Below are 19,785 nucleotides of genomic sequence, written 5' to 3' on the forward strand. Positions count from 1 at the left end.
AAAGAGCGCGGTTCGTAGATCGTAAATCCATTAGTGCCGTGGGCATCGGGTCGCTGGGTGCGGCGTAAAAGGGATAACAAAGTCGAGTCCTTACGCTATTATTATATAGATATATACATATATACATATCTATTGTCGCGCGATTGCCCCTCGGTTAAGACCGGGGAGTTCGCGGATGGAAACGAGTTTAATGAGGCGTCCGGGTAAATGGCAGATTTCCTATACACGTGCAGGAGGAAGGGGGGGGGGGGGGTGAGGAGGAAGAAGCGGCGAGATTTACCTGACACGATCTCGCCGGCAGCTCCGATCATGTAGGAAATAACTCAAACGGGAATCCGGGTTAAATTGTACCGTGAAAATAAATAAGGCTTTATTGCCGGACTCTGAGAAGAAAAGAACCGTGCCGATAAATAACTAAACCCCTATATCGGGACGTCCCCGCACAGATTTCAAATACACACAGATGGGGAGGATAAATAAAGAAACCGTTGTGTGGTGAATGCGTGTCTTATCTTTGTGGTTCAGTCAGGAACCGTCAGGTTCGTCGTCCAACGCGCTCCGGTTGGGCGGAATTTGCACGGTCCGTCTGCTGGCGCGGACACCGGCCCCATGGCTCGGTCCGTCCCATGCCACACAGCACTCGCACGCAGGCACCAGGAGAGAAAACTCGACGGCGCCCCAACGCCTCTCCACCGTCCGTCGCACAGCAGCGGTGTTCGCCGACCGCAAGGGAAGTTTAGGGTAGGCAGGAGATCCACCTGCACAAAGGGGTCCAAGCGCAAGAAGGCAAGGGGGCAGAAGAAGGTCCAGACAGGGAGGAAGCCAGAACGAGAGAGGGAACAAGTACAGATACATTCAAAGTACACCGCCCCCATGCCAAATAATTAAATATCCTACAGCGCGGCATTGCCGGGGCGCCTCAGGCGCCGGCAATACCGCAGTGCAGCTCATAGAGACTGCATTGGGAGGGAGAGGTGTACAATAATTGATTGATTAATTGTATAATTAAAATCAATAAAAGATTATCACAAAATATTTTCTTAATCAATTGGCTAATAGCATAACTAAACCACTGGTGCTTCATCCGAAGATGTATCTTTTAAAATTTTAATTAAACAGGTCATTAATAAAAAATTTAATAATTAATTGATTAATCAATAAATAATTAATCGATTAAATGATTAATCAATCAATCAAAAATATCCTTGATAGCCACATCACTTAGTCACTGTCATGTCCTAATATTAGCTTCCCAACTCAAAAGGTGCCTGAGATATTGGCCAAATGAGAAAGAAAATAAATAAATGATTAATAATGAAAATAAATAAATAATAATCATTAAAAAATTAAATTATTAATCAATTCGGTCAGAGAACACATAAACCACCACCATTTCATCAGAATCTGTAACTTAGAGAAAAATTTTTTTAGTCATTAATCAAATTATTAAATAATTAATCGATTAATTGATTAATTAATAAATCAAAAATTGCCTTTGCAGCCAAATCACCTGGTCATTGGCATGTCCAAATATCAGCTTCCTAACTGAAAAGGTGCCTGAGTTAATGGTCAGAAGAGAAAGGAAATTTGATTAATTAAATAAGTACTTAATTAATCGCTAATAATTAAATAACTCCTCAATTAATTGATTAATCAAAAAACAAAAAATATCGTTTTTGACAAAGGACTTTTTTTTTTTGTTTGTTTTTTGTTTTTTTTGTATACAAGATCGAGGCTCGTGAAAGAGCGAAAATTGCTCACTTTTGTGCCGAAATTTCAGCTTCCTAGCTCAAAGGATGGCTGAGATATCGTCCGGACAAACAAACAAGAAAGCAAGAAAGCAAGAAAACAACGAGGGTGAAAACTGAGTACTCCCTTTCAGCGTGCGTCACTGCCGAGCCCCATTCAGTGCCCGGCAATGACGTTATGCAGTGCCTGGAGATGGCATAGGAAAGGTGCGGTGTACAAAAATGTCCACCAGCGAGTCGTTTTACTGGCCGTCCCATCCTCCCTACCAATCCCCGCATAGCTTGCTGGCAGTCCTTGCGCTCTCCGCACTGATTGGCTGAGCGTCTTGCGCTTTTGGTGTCATTGGTCGGTGGCCAATCAGAAGCTCTTCCTTACCCTGCCAATCGGCGCTCTGCTCTTTGTTCGCCCCTCCCACTCTCAATCAAGAGTCCTCCTGAGCATGGCTATTGCCTGCCTTGCACGATGTTTGTCTTCCATGGCGCGGTTGTACATGGCCGCTTCCTGCTCTTTTCTTCCGGTCAGTTTTATCATCAGTCATTGTAAAGGGGGGATTTCATTAATGTGTCCAGCTAAAGGCCTAGCTAAGTGTCTATGGTTGGTGTAGTGCCAAAAGGGACAACGGGATAGCGACAGGGGGGATGACATACAAGGGAATTTTATCCATAATCCCTGAACTAATTAGCATGCCCCGTCCCCTCGTAACAGGGACAAATATCCAACTTATCCAACATCCGGGCTCCAGGTCCCTGACTTACTGTACATCGAGATGGTTCTATCACGATCATCGGAGCACCTACCTATGCAGATCTACCTGGAACTAGATATTCCCCCCTACCCCAAATTCATAACAACATATATGTATATATATATATGTATATATATTGTTACGGAACCCGACGTCGGCCTCGGTTCCCGTTATCGAGGGGGGATTAAGCCCCTCGTCTGTTACTGACCGACGTGGTCCCGGGGGTATGACGCCACGCCCGGTCGGCGCTGGGTAGGGTTTTAGGCCCACAAGTCCTATGACCTAAATACCAGCGCTTCCCGGTACGCGAAGGAACACCCCCCGCTCACGGCCGTAGCGTAATGGATGTTGCGCCGAGCGAAGCGAACTGCGGCGTGAGCCGTTTACCAAGACTAGACCCGATTCCTTAAACGTTGGCCAAATCGTGCCACAGGTGTCCAATGAGGGAAATCACAAAGATGACACGGATGTGAAGAAGAGGAAGACGAAGGCAAAAAGGTTTGAAAATGCTACTATATTTATTCCTACTATTTACAGGACCAAAATAACCAAGGAAGAAGGAAAGGTAATAAAATAAAGACAGAAGGAATCAAGGAGACACAGTGCAACGCTAGCTTACCTACAGTCTTAATTATACCCAGGACGAGACACACAAAACGGACGACAATGAAACTCACACGAATGGGGAAATGAAGGCAGGAACGATTGGCTGGAAGGAGAGGAAGGTCCAAGTGGTCCACAGAGCTGGAAGGATGCGGGTGGTGGGTGTGATCCTGGCTCGAGTTGAGCAGCCGCCGACTCTCCCCAATCGTCTCCGCACGGCGACGTGGCTTCTTGGCCGCAACTGCCGTCACCGCCGTCGACGCTCCAAGCTGCGGTGGCTAAACCTGCCGTTGGTTCAAAGCTGCGGTTTGTTCACAATCTGCGGTGGACTCTTTTGTGCATCTCTCTCCCTCAATCTCCTGCTTTTTGCCACCGTGGGGACGTCGCGTGCTTTATCCGGACTCCTCCTCTGCGGTATCTTATCTCCGTAGCTCATCTGGACTCATCTCTTGCACGTCTCTCGGTGGGGGCGTCGTGGTGCGGGTTATATAGGCCACACCCTCCAACCTTCGCGAACCTACTCGACGGTTCTCCCCACGCCCTCTCAAAGCCAAACCCCTCGTTCTGGGTTGGTCGGCAAGGGCCGGCTCACTCCTCCCCTCTATGACGAGGTGGAGACATGCCTTTCTTCTCCGAGCCGACCGCGTACTCAATGGAGGCAAATGCAGTTGGTAGTAAAGGCTTTAGGAACGGGAATGAAAGGGAATCTACTCTATTTGAATTCGGTGCAATGGAGTATTAATTTATGGAAGACAAAGCCTTAACCTAATACACAGAATAAGGAAATAACTACCAACAAGGAGGAAATCTATGATTGGCTAACGTGATTGTATATGACCTAACTAAGGGACGCCCTTTGACCTTTATACACAACTGGAGGAAGGAGGGTGATATTTTTACAACAATAAAAAAACACAATTCTCATTTCCACAACACTGCACCCTCCTCCTCTTAGGCACGTCCCGGGCCTATTACTTTTATTTTTAGTGTGGCACGTAGGTGTAGTTCCCTCAACATTTAACCTGACCCTGAGTGTGACAGTTTTAAAACACAAATAAATATGTCCCGCTGCTCCATTGCACCCTGCCTAACAGACACGCCCACAACTAACCGAATTGCGGAATTGTCTTCAAACTATACATTTACGATGGGGGAGCATTATTTACAGTTGACGCTACTTTTATTTACAATACGCAACCCAGGACCTGTGATTGTTCTTTTGGGGGGTGGGGGGGAGGACAGCTTGCCCTGCATCGACGCACCATGAAGCACCCAAAAACGTACCAAAACACCATCAAGCACTAATCGGTGCACAGTCATTGCAGTTCAATAAAAATAAACCAACAAACCCTTGGTGGTGTCTTGCTCTTCGGCTCCCTCTGCTGGCTATTGTTCTCTTCCAGATGTTGTCAACTTCGTCATTTTCTTACTGGCGGCCTATTTGGACATAATAAAACTTGTACAGAAAACGTGTCCGTTTTTTTTATTTCTGGCCCACAGGGCCGACTTGGGGTGGTTCACCTGTGTGGCATTGGTGCCCTGTGACCAAGGTCCGCCAGCAAGATCTCGGGCCTTCATGGCCGGTTCCAGCAGAGGGGCCATGCCCCAACCCATGGGGTCCATAAGTGGTGCTCAGCCACAGACATGTGGTCCATACGTGGTGCATCGATGCAGACAGCTGTGGTTGCGAGAGTTTTGGGCGCACAATGGCGGACTCACGCACGCTCCCCTCGGCGCCCAGTGGCGCACAGTCCTCGTGTGGGAGACAAGGGGGGGGGGGGGGGGGAAGACAGGTGAGCGAGGGGTAAGGTTATATGAGGTAAGGTTATATTATACAAAATAAATGAATTATTATTATTAAGGTCACAAGGGTACACATCAATAAAGGCAATGCAAGGCGAGGTGCGTTTGGAGACGGAGCGGAGAAAAGCTCGTCCCTACCGTACGTCACCCCCCCTGTCACCTACTCTACCCTTGCCCTTACCCCATATTTACAACAATCTACACATTTACAAATTCGTCACTAATGTCTCGTCTTCCCCATATTTCCCCTATACCAAATTCGTCTTCACTCCCACTAATCCAAAATTTGCCATCACCCAATTCATCATCAATCCTCATAAGGAGGGAGAGATGGAACAACAAAGCACAATGTCACACCCACGTCATGATGCATCTCACATTCCAAACATTTGCACAATAAAAATAATCAAACCTGGCATGGTGTGGAGTTACGTTGTTACCTCAGGTGAGTGGATGCAGATGGTGCGAGGAGATTTCCATCCTAACTATCCTCTAACTGACATTAACACACTTTACACTACCTGGGGTCTTTCCCTGCCAATCCATTGGCCAACTTACACTATGGGTTCTAAAAACCAATTCCCATTGACCAAACTGTGGTGCTTCTCAATTTGGGGTCTCACTCCCCCGATTCATCTCCCGGTGCCCTTGCACAATTTCCGGGCTGAGTCGTGTAGCTCTCCCAGCAGGTCTACCCACCTGCACACCTCCACCACTGTAGTTGCCACCTGAGCTTACCTAGCTCCTCACCCTAACCTATCTAACTGGGGAAGGCCCCTCCTGGCTCTGTCCCCACTCAGTGCCTTCTCTGGCACTGGGCTACCCGGGTCCGTCCTCCGGATCCTCGGGCCCCATCCACAACAACTCTACCGGCTCCCAGAACCCACCTGCGGCCTCACCTGGCCGACATCCTCACAGTGGTGGAGTGCCCAACCAACTACACATGCTAACAGGCTACACGCCCAGCCATTCCCACAACACTAATGCACCCATCCAAGCACCATTCTTCCACATGCACCACAGATGCCAATATCCAACCACAATTTACCTATACCCTCTACCTAACACTTACACTACCCTCCCCGGGTATTCGTGATGGGGTCCATCCTCCTTTCCCCCATCCACACCTTCGCACCATCCACTCCACTCCACAGTTTCCACCATACTCACTCCATGACCATCCATTCCACACTCCATGTAATCCACACAACCATTCTCCATTCACCTGTAGTTGCACACCTGTGCAATCACCTGGTGCCACCTGCACCCTCCTTCCTTCCTGGACCATTTGGTCAACACAACACACATCACCATCACTCACTCATACACTGCTCCATACACCTGTTCAGTTGCAAACCTGTGCAATCTCAATCGTTCCTCACTGACTGCTCCATACACTTCCACGCTCAATACACTTTCGATTCTCAAACACCATTGCCTCAGGCACCGAAATTCTCCCACGGTCACACACACATCTCTCCCGAGCATTGCCCCGCAATGCCTCATTTGCTCGAAATCAACACTCACTCATACACTTTTCACAATACACTTCTGAATACACCTCCAACACTCACACGGCATCATCTTATCTAACTACTCCCCTCTGGAACTTGCGCTTCCCCGTCGCCCCTTACATTATTGCGCTCCCTCGTCATTATAATCCAAACTAATCTACCTGCGTCCCCACTACAGGTATCATTGTCACTACCTAACCTTACCGTTACCTATGGTCAATCTTCTCTAGATCCCTATCCTTATCGTAACCCTCCCGGGCTAGTTTTCACTGCCAACCCCATAAACTAGTGCTCCTTTGCCCCCGCTGTGAGGGATGGCAGAGTTGCCATCCCACCACATCGGGCATCTCTCACTACCAATTTGGCACATCAAATTTCAGCCAATTAAAAATTTGCCAATCACTACTAATCATCTGCCAATCATCACTCTGCCAATCCTTTGCCAATCATCAAATTTTGCTTTTCAATTTCGGTTCCAAAACACTATCATCATCACACGTCCACTCACTTGAGCCTCTCGGTGCGCCAATTCACTTCTAAAGCTCGGCTTCGCAAAGCCGAGCAATGAATGCGGGTTGTTTGGTGCCGGCGGTTGGCTCCGTCCGGCATTCGGTGCAGGGAAGTAGGTTTACCCGGGCCGAGATCCCACGCACCATCTTGGCACGGAGCCGTCCAATGGCCCGATCTCGCCCTGCCGGAACGCCTCAACCACAAAGGGTTGCCGTGACGACCCTTCCTACCGGGCCGCCCGCTCCGCTTGGCAGAGCACGGACGCGGCCGTTCAGAGCGTGGCCCGGCGTGGATCCCGCACGGCGGTTCTTTCGAAACCTCTCAAAGCCAAACCCCTCGTTCTGGGTTGGTCGGCAAGGGCCGGCTCACTCCTCCCCTCTATGACGAGGTGGAGACACGCCTTTCTTCTCTGAGCCGACCGCGTGCTCAATGGAGGCAAATGCAGTTGGTAGTAAAGGCTTTAAGAATGGGAATGAAAGGGAATCTACTCTATTTGAATTCGGTGCAATAGAGTATTAATTAATGGAAGACAAAGCCTTAACCTAATACACAGAATAAGGAAATAACTACCAACAAGGAGGAAATCTATGATTGGCTAACGTGATTGTATATGACCTAACTAAGGGACGCCCTTTGACCTTTATACACAACTTGAGGAAGGAGGGTAATATTTTTACAACAATAAAAAAAACACAATTCTCATTTCCACAACAATATATATATATATATATACACAGTGTATTCAGGAAGTATTCAGACCCCTTCACTTTTTTCACATTTTGTTATGTTGAAGCCTTATGCTGAAATCGTTTAAATTCATTTTTTCCCTCATCAATCTACACTCAATACCCCATAATGACAAAGAGAAAACAGGATTTTAGAAAGTTTTGCAAATTTATTAAAAAGAAAAAACTGAAATATCACATTGACATAAGTATTCATACCCTTTGCTATGACACTTGAAATTTAGTTCAGGTGCCTCCCATTTCTCTTGATCATCTTTGAGATGTTTATACACCTTGAGTAGAGTCCACCTGTGGTAAATTCAATTGATGGGACATGATTTGGAAAGGCACACACCTGTCGATATCAGGTCTCACAGCTGACAATGCATATCAGAGCAAAAACCAAGCCATGAGGTCGAAGGAACTGTCTGCAGAGCTCAGAGACAGGATTGTGTCGAGGCACAGATCTGGGGAAGCCTACAAACACATGAAAGCCCACATGATCTTGTTTCTCACAGTCTGAGAGTCCTTTAGGTGCTTTTTTGCAAACTCCAAGCGGGCTTTCATTTGATCTCAAAAAAATTATCATCGATTTTCACAAGTAATAACGCACAGACAAACAGACCCAAATGCAATACCCTCGCCTCTGGCGATGGAGGGTAATAATTACACAATTCTTTACGACAGGGAAATTGACGTCCATTCGTGATTCATTTATGAAACACTAACCCTAACCCTTCCTGTGAAACACCAGGATGACAGTTTATAGTTGGGTCGAGATTCGAACCCAGGCTCGACAGCCTTGAGGTGGTTGAACACGAGTAATATCCATTTCAAACCCAGTATATGAAATGCAGGGGAATTGCCAACGTTTTAATTTCGGCAGATATAAACTTTTAAGTAAATAATTAACTCGTCTTGTCACTTCTGGTTTTGTAATCGTGTGTGTGTGTGTGTGTGTTTGTGTGTGTGTGTGTTTGTGTGTGTGTGTGTGTGTGTGTGTGTGTTTGTTTGTGTGTGTGTGTGTTTGTGTGTGTGTGTATCTGTGTGTGTGTGTTTATTTGTGTGTGTGTGTGTGTGTGTATGTGTGTGTGTGTGTGTGTGTGTGTGTGTGTGTGTGTCTGTATGTCTGTATGTCTGTGTATATGTGTGTGTGTGTGTGTTTGTTTGTGTGTTTGTATGTGTCTGTGTATCTGTGTATGTGTGTGTATTTGTGTTTGTGTGTGTGTATCTGTGTGTGTGTGTGTCTGTGTGTGTGTCTGTGTGTCTGTGTTTCTGTGTGTCTCTGTGTCTCTGTGTGTCTGTTTTTCTCTGTGTCTGTGTCTCTGTGTGTCTGTGTCTGTGTGTCTGTGTCTGGGCCGTAACTTTTTTTTACCATTGTCAAGTTTTCACCCAAGCTTTATTATGATATTACGGAGAAGGAAAATGAACAATTTGGTCAAAAGGTCAAAGGTCAGTTTCACATAAAATTGTCAATTTTCATCCAATTGACCTGAAATTTCAATTTACCATTTGAGTTTTGTCATCAGATTTTCAACAAAGCTTTGTTATGAGAATATGGAGAAGACGAATGAACAATTTGGTCAAAAGGTCAAAGGTCAGTTTCACATAAAATTGTCAATTTTCATCCGATTTATCTGAAATTTTAAGAATTTGCATATTAGGTCACTAAATTGTTTCACCAATCAAAAGTTAGAAGCTGCTTGTTTTTTGTGGTCAAATGTCAAGGTTGTGTAAAATTGCCAATTGTCACTGATTGACCTGAAATTTAACGTATTTGCATATTGGGTCACTGGATTGGTTCACCAATCAAAAACTCCAAGCTGATTGTTTTTAGGTCAAAAGGTCAAAGGTCAGGGTTGCCACAGTACTGGCATACCAACCATTGGGCTGTCAGGATGACCTAGATGTAGTGCTCACACCCCTCTTAAGCAGTCTAGCCTGGGTTCAAATATTGGCCTAGCTATAAACTGCCATCCTGGTGTTTCATAGACAGGGTGATTCATCATTGTGATCTATCGCCGGCAGCATGGAAGAAATTACTGATCCCTTCCCTAACCTTAGTCGAACGTCAGGCCTGGCCATCTGGTTCGTGAAAGACTTGCGCCAAACTTTCCCAGGCAAACCCTACAGGAAAGTGGGAATAATAGTGGCCACTAAGGAAGAAGAAGGGTGGCATATCAAGTATTGAGGAAAGCAAACTGTGATCAAAATATTTGGAGAATATTGCAGGTTATTTTGAAGTTAGGGTAGAGCTAAGTTGCCAAGGAAGGGAGTTCTCAAACTAAGGACGATACTATGAATATATAATTATTACTTGCAAAATCGAAGATTTATCAAGTATATTGGTCGGTTGTGTTTGTGGTTCTGTCTGTCTGTCTGTTTGTTTGTCACCGGCCTACAGGTCACATTTTTCAACCGATCTTCACGAAACTTCACCAAATGGTAGAGTTGGTCAAAAGCAAGAAGCCTATTGTTTTTGGGGTCAATAGGTCAAAAAGTCAACATAGGCCAAAGGTCACCAACTTTGCTAAATTTCTAAAAATCCTCAATTTTCATCCGATTGACTTGAAATTTGAAGAGGACTTGCATATCTGGTCACTAAATTCAACCACCAAGTATTTTTGAGGTCAGCATAGGCCAAAAGGTCAACATAGGCCAAATTTCTAAAATCCTCAATTTTCATCCAATTGGCTTGAAATTTGAAGAGGACTTGCATATCTGGTCACTGAATTCAACCACCAAGTATATTTGAGGTCAACATCGGCCAAAAGGTCAACATAGGCCACATTTCTAAAATCCAAAATTTTCATCTAATTGATGTGAAATTTGAAGAGGACTTTCATATCTGGTTACTGAATTCAACCACCAAGTATTTTTGAGGTCACCATCGGCCAAAAGGTCAACATAGGCCATCATGTATCATTGGAAAACTTTTGGGGGAGGGCAGATTTTGCAAGTATCGTGCTACGCATGACGTCTTCTTGTTTACTTGTCATTTTGTTTGCCTACTGATCCCCATACAGCTTTGAAAAATTGTTTGTGGCAAGTCTGCTTGTGGAAGGAAGAAGATATTGGTCAGGTCGTTTTAACGATATGGCCTTGCGATACACCACCACTGGTAAGGTCAAAGATCAACCTGGCAATGAAGTCCAAAGTGCTTCTCATTTATGTGAAGGTAGAGTAAGTAGTTTAGGTAGGGTAGTTGGACAGGAAGGTAGTTGGGGGAAGGGGGGCAGAAGCGATAGAGTTTGGGAGGAAGTGTTACGGTGTGAAGGGGGATGTATACATGAAGCGGGATGATGTAATACACAGAGCCTTCAGAAAGTATTCACACCCCTTGACTTTTTCATGTTTTGTTGTGTTACAGCCTGAATTTAAATGGATTAAATTGAGAATTTGCTTTGTCATTGATCAACACATACTGTAATACCCCATAATGTCAAAGTGGAATTCTTTTTCGAGTTTTTTTACAAAATAATTAAACATGAAAAGGTGAAATGTCTCAAGGCAATAAGTATTCAACCCCTTTGCAATGACACTCCAAATCGAGCTCAGGTGCATCCAATTTCCTTTGATCATCCTTGAGATGTCTCTACAACTTGATTGTAGTCCACCTGTGGCGAATTAAATTCATTGGAAATAATTTAGAAAGCAACACATCCTTCTATATAAGGTCAAAAGGTCAAAGGTCAGTTTCACATGCTACAGACAGTGCATGTTCAAGCAGAAACTCTACCAAGAAGTCCAAGGAACTGTCCGTAGAACTCCGAGATAAAACTGTGAGGAGGCAAAGATCTGGGGAAGGGTATAAAAAAATTGTAGAGTGTTAAAAGTTCCCAAGAGCACAGTGAGCTCCATCATTAGGAAATGGAAAGAATATGGAACTACCCAGACTCTTCCTAGAGCCGGCCATCCGACCAAACTGAGCAACCAGGCAAGAAGGACCTTGGTCAGGGAGGTGACCAAGGACCCAATGATCAGTCTGACAGAACTACAGAGTTCCTTGGCTGAGATGGGAGAACCTGCCGGAAGGACAACAATCTCTGCATCACTTCACAAATCTAGGCTTTATGGGAGAGTGGCCAGACGGAAGCCACTCCTGAGAAAAAGGCACATGACAGCACGCCTGAAGTTTGTAAAAAGGCACGTGAAACACTGAGAGCAAGAGGAAAAATATTCTGTGGTCGGATGAGACGAAAACTGGACTATTAGGCCTGACTGCAAAGCACTACATCTGTCAGAAACCGAGCACAGCTCATTACTCATCTAACACCATCCCTCCCATGAAGCATGGTGGTGGCACCATCATGCTATGGGGATGCTTTCAGCGGCAGGGACTGGGAGACTTGTAAGGATAGAGGGAACAATGAATGGAGCCAAATACAGGCAAATCCTTGAGGAAAACTGCTTCAGAGTGCAAAAGACCTTAGACTACGGCAAAGATTTACGTTCCAAAGGGACAATGACCCCAAACATACAGCCAAAGTAACACTGGAATGGCTTCAGAACAAGAATGTGAATGTCCTTGAGTGGCCCAGCCAAAGCCCAGGCATGATTCCCATTGAGAATCTGTGGAAAGACTTGAAGATTGCTGTTCACTGACATTCTCCATCTAACTTGACTGAGCTTGAGCAAATCAGCAAGGAAGAATGGGAGACACTCCCCAAATCCAGATGTGCAAAGCTGTAATCGCTGCCAAAGGTGCTTCTACTAAGTATTGACTCAGGGGGTTGAATACTTATGTAAAGTAGATATTTCTGCATTTTATTTTGAATCATTTTGTAAAGACTTATAAATAAAAAATTCCACGTTGACATTATGGGTGTTTTATGTAGATCAGTGACAAAAAAAATCTAAATTTAATCCATTTTAAATTCAGGCTGTAACACAAAAAAATGTGAAAACGTCAAGGGGTGTGAATACTTCCTGAAGGCTCTGTATATGGCCCTAAAAGTGACCTGTGCTACATATAATGGAGGCAACTGACAACTTATCCACGAGGCTCTGAATTATATTAGAACACAGCAAATTTATATTTAGTTTCTGCTTTTCAGTTAGTAAACTCAGTGCTTTTACTTAAACACAAAACGTCTGATTACAAAGTATTTTGTATAATATCTAGTGCTTTGATACTTGTTTTGTGTCAACCTTTAGGAAAAATCTATTTCTAATGATGAGTAAATACTGTACTTGGTCTGTTGTGAATCCCTTTTGAGGAATTGAAAGTTCACCTCTTTTCCTGCAATTAACTGTTGTTATTTAGTACCGAAAGATTGCTCATATAATGTAAATGTTTCCTTCCAGGTGAGAATGAAAACTGTACAATAATGATGATGATGACGATGGAAAAATCTTTCCTGAAAATGTGGTCCCCTGAGCAATGTTCCAGCAAAGCTCAGGTTATCTGCAGAAGCCTAGTTGATGGTGTTACCACCAATCCACCACCTTCTGCTGCACAAACATCTGAAGCACCGAAGTCTTGTCCTCCAAAATGGTTCAGTGCTGAAACCACTGATTTCCCTACTCCGGAAACACCAAGAGACTACTGTTTTCAGGTAGGCATGAATGTTACACGTTACACTGCTTTGCATTTACAATAGCGGAAAACGTTATCGCATCACTCGTTTTATTGGGCAGATGAGTCAGATCTGTGTTCTTGTCAAAGTTGTATAAAAATGGCGAATGATAATAATAACAGGAAGTAATACCTGGTTGTTGGTTGGGATAATATTTGCAAAATAATGCATCTAAAAGTAGAACAGCACTCGGTAGAGAGCATACCTCCACCAGGCTGGCAAACGGTTTACGTTTTGTATCCCACTGATCTGCATTTGGACCTGAATCAAAATCTAATAGGCTTGTTCTTATGGCCTAACCAACGTGTCCACCAAGTTTCGTCCCAGTCCGTCCACAAGTTTTTGAAATATCATGCTATATATGGCTTTTGGCCCGACCTCTCAATGGTGAAAAATCACTTGAAAAATTAAAAAACTCTTTTTGATCCAGATCCGGATTAGAATCTTCACCAAAACGGATTTAATTCTTCCTTGTCACATACCCAACTTGTCCACCAAGTTTTTTTTGTTTGGTTTTTTTTTTGTTTTTTGTATACAAGATCGAGGCTCGTGAAAAAGCGAACATTAATCACACAGAAAGACAAACCGACACATAAAACATATAACATCGGGAGCGGTAGACACGATGGGGAGAGAGGGGGAAGGACACAAACACAACATTATGACAAACTTCCCTGAAAATGTCTGCTGCTCTTCTTCTGCTCCAATCGGCTCATCTGATCATGTGCTTGTCAAAGTGGACATCTCTCTGACCATTCTCAGAGAGCCTCCTCAGCGTCGACGAGTCTGGCATTTCACTCAGGCCAACTGGCACGGTCTTCAAGCAGCCATCAATCATCTGGACTGGTCTCCCATCTCTACCGCCTCTGACATCAACTCATCCTGGGAATTCTTTCAAAGTAAGTTGCTCTCTCTCATGCACAGATTTATCCCATCTCGTCTTCAGTTGTCATACCCTTCCTCCCGTCCATGGTACACGGAATCTTGTGGTGAGGCTGTTTCCCTGAAACAACTTGCTTTCGTCTCCTGGAAAGCAAATCCAACGGAAGGAAATCTCATTTCCTTTCACAAAGCCTGAAACAAGTGTGTGTCCACCCTCAGGAGAGCCAGGAAACAATATCTCACCGTTCTCAAGACCGAACTCTCTTATCTGTCTCCCTCTTCCAAATCCTGGTGGCGTCTGGTCAAATCTGTTTCTGGTGTTTGTTCCCCCTCCATCCCCTCCCTCACCTCAAACGGCTTAACGGCTGACTCCGCACGTGAAAAAGCTGAATTCCTCAACTCTGTGTTTGCCTCTAAATCTTGTGTCCCAAACCCATCCCTCTCTGTACCCACCGTACCCAGTCGTACCCAGCTGCTCCTGGACTCTGTGTCCTTTCCTCCTGACAAGGTGGAAAAGTTTCTGTCAACCCTCGACTCTGATTCTGCAACTGGTCCTGACGGCATCAGCCCACGGGTCCTAAAATCATGTGCTTCCGCTCTTTCACTCCCTCTTTCTGTTCTCTTCACCCTCTCTTTTGCTCAAGGTCATCTGCCATCTGCTTGGAAATCAGCCAACATCACCGCTTTGCACAAAAAAGGTGCAAAAACAGATCCCAGCAACTACAGACCAATCAGCCTTCTCCCAATTATCAGCAAAGTCATGGAATCCATCATTGCTTCAGATATGAAATCTTTCCTCTTCTCCAATGGCTTGATCTCTGATCATCAATTTGGTTTCAGACCTGGTCACTCTCCTCTGGACATGCTGCTTCTGCTTTATCAACAATGGATGGAGGTCCTCAACGCCAAACAGGAAATTAGAGCCGTCTCCCTTGACATTTCACGTGCCTTCGATACGGTCTGGCACCCTGCTCTGCTCACCAAACTCTCCTCCTTTGGTATCCATGGAAATCTCCACGCATGGCTGGCGGACTTCCTCTCTGGTCGTAGTCAATGTGTGGCCCTGAATGGGTTTCTCTCATCTCCTCTACCTGTTCAGGCTGGAGTTCCCCAAGGTAGTGTTCTGGGCCCTGTGCTTTTTCTGGTCTTCATCAATGATCTCTCTGACTCTCTTGAAAATCCTCTCTATCTCTTTGCTGACGACTCTACTCTCTGTCGCTCCATTCCTCATCCCTCAGATCGGCAGTCTGCAGCCTCCTCACTCTCTGCAGACCTGGACAAAATCACAGACTGGGCAAACAAATGGAACATGTCTTTCAATCCTGATAAATCTCACACTCTTACGATGTCTCTCCGAAAAGACCGACTGGAAAACCCTCCCATCCACTTTCTGAATAATCCTCTCCAAGAAGTTCTGTCACTCAAGCTTTTGGGTCTCACTATTTGCCATGATCTTTCCTGGGAAAACCACATTTCAAATCTGGCCTCCAAAGCCAGTCGCCGACTGGGCATCCTCCGTCGTGCGAAGTCCTTCCTTGGCACACCTGAGCTCCTCACCACATACAAGGCTTTCATCCGCAGCTCTATGGAATACTGCTCTCCCCTCTGGTCTGGTGCTCCTGCCTCACACCTAGCCCGTCTTCACGCTGTTCAAACCAAAGCGTTCAGAATCATTGGAATCTCCCGCGATGAAGCTAACTCCAAGGGCCTTTCACTCACTCACCGCAGGCAGGTTGGTGGTCTTTCCGTCTTCTACCGACTCCTCTCTGGCCTTGCCCCCCCAGCCCTCTCTGGGCTCTGTCCCCCAAATATTCCTACAGGTCGCACAAGATCTGCCTGCAACCCTCTTATGGTTAAACTGCCAAAATCAAGACTTTCTGCTCACCTTCACTCCTTCATTCCTCTTTTCTCCCGCCTCTGGAACAAACTCCCTCACTCTCTTCAATCCCACTCCACCCTCCAGGTCTTTAAAACAGCTGTTCACCACCATCTCTTATCCTCCCCCATCCAAAACCTTGATCTTTTCTACCCCCGCTAATTTCGGTCCCCTTGTGTTTTATACTTCTCCCACCCCCCCCCCCCCCCCTTCCCACGCCTCCTGCCCCCAAGCCCTCTCCCTCCCACACTTCTCCCTGCTCTCAAATGTTGTGGTTGTGTGCTTCCCCTTCTCTCCCCATCTTGTCTTCCGCTCCCTCTTTTTGTATATTTTGTTTGTCTGGTTGATTTGTTTGTGAAATAAATGTTAGCTCTTTCACGAGCCTCGATTCAGTTTTCAAAAAAAATAAATTAAAAAATTAAAAAATTGAGAGCAGGGACCGAGAGACATGGAGACATCGAGAGATCTTCGAGAGATCTGTGGGAGGGAGAGGGCTTTGGGGGGGAGGCATGGGAAGTGGAGGTATAAAACATATGGACACTGCCAGGACTTCCAGGAAAGAAGTTGGAATTTCAAACAAGGTGGATCTGGGGTGAATTAGTGGGGGTATAAAAGATCGAGGTTTTGGATGGAGGAAGATAAGAGATGGTGGTGAACAGCTGTTTTAAAGACCTGGAGGGAGGAGTGGGATTGAAGGGAGTGGGGGAGTTTGTTCCAGAGGCGGGAGAAAAGAGGAATGAAAGAGTGAAGGTGAGCAGAGAGCCGAGATTTCGGCAGTTTAACCATAAGAGGGTTGCTGGCAGATCTTGTGCGACCTGTAGGAATATTTGGGGGACAGAGCCCAGAGAGAGCTGGGGGAGCAAGGCCGGAGAGGAGTCGGTAGAAGACAGAAAGACCACCAACCTGCCTGCGGTGAGTGAGTGAAAGGCCCTCGGAGTTAGCTTCATCGCGGGAGATTCCAATGATTCTGAATGCTTTGGTTTCAACAGCGTGAAGACGAGCTAGGTGTGAGGCAGGAGCGCCGGCCCATAGGGGAGAACAGTATTCCATTGAGCTGCGGATGAAAGCCATGTATGTGGTGAGGAGCTCAGGTGTGCCTAGGAAGGACTTCGCACGACGGAGGATGCCCAGTCGGCGACTGGCTTTGGAGGCCAGCTTGGAAATGTGGTTTTCCCAAGAAAGATCATGGCAGATAGTGAGACCCAAAAGTTTCATCCCAATCCGTCCAAAAGTTTTTGAAATATCATGCTATATATGGCTTTTGGCCCTATCTCTCAATGGTGAAGAATCACTTGAAAAATTAAAAAAATATTTTTGTTCCAGATCCAGATTACAATGTTCACCAAAACGGATTCAATTCTTCCATGTCACATACCCAACTTGTCCACCAAGTTTCGTCCCAATCCGTCCACAACTTTTTGAGACCTGGCCTCAGAATGACATTCAAGAACCCTGTGCTATATATGGCTCCAGTCATGAATTGGCAGAGAAGAGGATCTGAGATAATGTGCCAGATGATGAGGCACCACCCCTATACTCCTTGGTATCTAATTAGTATCGACGTTATAATGAAACAACGGTATAATGAAACAACGTTAAGCGGGTACACCCTGTATTTACCTTCCACCTCCAATTTTCTCTTGCCCATCTCATGCACATCTTCACTTAAATGTCCTTAAATTACCCATAAACCTCTCTTCCATCCCTTTTTCTATGCTTTATCAAAGCCTTTTTCCAACCTCCATTTTCATCGCTCATGAAACCTCTTTTTTGATACTCATATAATACACGTCCTTTTAAATTTGTAAGTGCTTTGGATTTTACCAGGAATTGTGTTTACACTTGCAACTAATCGTTTATGTCTATCGTATAAAGATGTCCATGTTGGACTATTCTCCTACATATTCGATTATTATACTAAAATACTCAATTGGTGTCTGTCTGTTTGTCTGACCACATATAATGGATTGTTTGTAACTTGTATCTTGGGGCCTGATATGTAATTATTCCCGGGCAAAATTTAAAGTGTGATGTGTGATAGTTCCCCTGACACCAACGGTGACGGCCTGTTGCGGCCCAACGGTGATCTTTATTTGATGCATAATCCCATCCCTAATAGTTGCTAGCATTGCTTGATACTCAGGTAAGTTTTATCTGAGATATGTAAATCCTCAGATATGTCAAATTTCCTGAGGGCAATTTGGAGAAAATTTAATGTACTTGCGCTTGGGCAGTGTAGAAACTAAGAGTGGCTGGTCCGCACAACTACCGGAAGTACAATTAAAAATTTTTATAGCAATCGTTATTATCACCAGTGGCTCACTTCTGTTGACATTCATGATCAGATTTCCTCAACCATTCCTATCCTGTGCAACTTTCGGAAGCACTAACGGAGACAGCTTGGCATCTCGAGTGAAGAGAAGCCTCTAGTGGGCTGATTAATTATCATCTCTTGAGGACTTGAGGTTGTAGTTCAGATCCCTACTGATTGTGGGCGACTCCCCTCCTCCCGGGAGGTTTCTTCAAATCGGAAATCGAAAAATCTAAGACTGAGCGATCCTGCGGACCATCGAGTATAAGGGCTGTGGCGGGTTTCAGAGATATCGGTTGGTAAATAAGGGACGAGTCGGGCAAGAGTTAAAAATTTGAAACGCAAAACGAGTTAAAAATAACCTTCCCATATAATTTTTCTCAAGACTGCTTGGGGGTAAGGTGGGTTTGATTCCCGACCACCTATAAAATGTCACCCCAGTGTTTCTCATGCAGGATTATTCATCAATGGGTGTGCATCAATAATTGTGGCCATTAAAGCCGAATAACAAGGGTATCCTCCACTGCTTCTCTAGTCACTGGCCTTATAGATAAAACAAGGGTAATCTATTATTAATAGGCTTAAATGTAGATATGTCAGAATTTTGATGCACCCCACTTCCATGTTCCATACATCTCTTCCCTTTCCATACTTCTATATCCCTCCAACCATCTTTCCCTCTCTCCTGATACTTCTGCATCGCTTACCATACATTAATCCTCCCTTTTTGTTTTTTCATTTTATCTCATGCTCCCAACTTTTTAAAAAGATGGCCTAAGCATGGGTTGTCATCTCCAAGAAATAAGTTAAACAAGTTTTTCCAGAGTTTATTTTTTTTCCAGACTAGTAAAAAGCCTGTCAAATATGATGGGTTGGAACAGTTTATTCGATGGTGCAGCCATGTGAGTGTGCCAAAGTCTGAAGCCTTGGCCTATCAGGTGTTCTTATATATTATTTATTTACTAGACATCCTACAGACATAAATGAACACTCGTTTTACTCTGCGTGCGTTGCACATCATGTGCAGCGAATTTCACCTTCCTGCACCTTGTTACTTGGCAATTTATTTTTTTTGACAAGTATGTTGATTACTCTGGGTTGTGTGTGTGTTTGTGTGTCTGTCTGCTCACTTATACTTGCCTACATGTCACACTTTTAAATCGATCTTCACGAAACTTCACCAAATGGTAGCGTTCGTGGTCCGACAAAATCCTACACATTTTTGAGGTCAAAAGGTCAACCACTTTTTTTCAAATTTCTAAAATCCTAAATTTTCATCCGATTGACTTGAAATTTGAATATGCTTTACATATTGGCTAAGTAAATTCAACCACCAACTATTTTTGAGATTAGCAATGGCCAAAAGGTCAACATAGGCCAAATTTCAAAAAAATTCAATTTTCATCCGATTAACTTAAACTTTGAAGACGATTTGCATATCAGGTCACTGAATTCAATCACTAATTATTTTTGAGGTCAAAAGGATGC

The 19,785-nt window shown here is 44.7% G+C and overlaps 1 protein-coding gene across 2 annotated transcripts in view; it reads left to right on the forward strand.

The window, feature by feature from the left end:
- Positions 1-19,785, forward strand: part of LOC137412181 (macrophage mannose receptor 1) — a 234,998-nt gene that overhangs the window by 118,979 nt on the left and 96,234 nt on the right. For both annotated transcript variants that reach the window (XM_068097464.2, XM_068097465.2), the window contains 2 exons: positions 10,676-10,770; positions 12,957-13,207. In XM_068097464.2, coding sequence (XP_067953565.2) covers positions 10,676-10,770; positions 12,957-13,207 — 346 coding nt within the window. The remainder of the gene's footprint in view (positions 1-10,675; positions 10,771-12,956; positions 13,208-19,785) is intronic.

Source organism: Myxine glutinosa, chromosome 7, assembly GCF_964187855.1.
Source record: "Myxine glutinosa chromosome 7, kmMyxGlut1.1, whole genome shotgun sequence".
Taxonomy (NCBI): Eukaryota; Metazoa; Chordata; class Myxini; order Myxiniformes; family Myxinidae; genus Myxine; species Myxine glutinosa.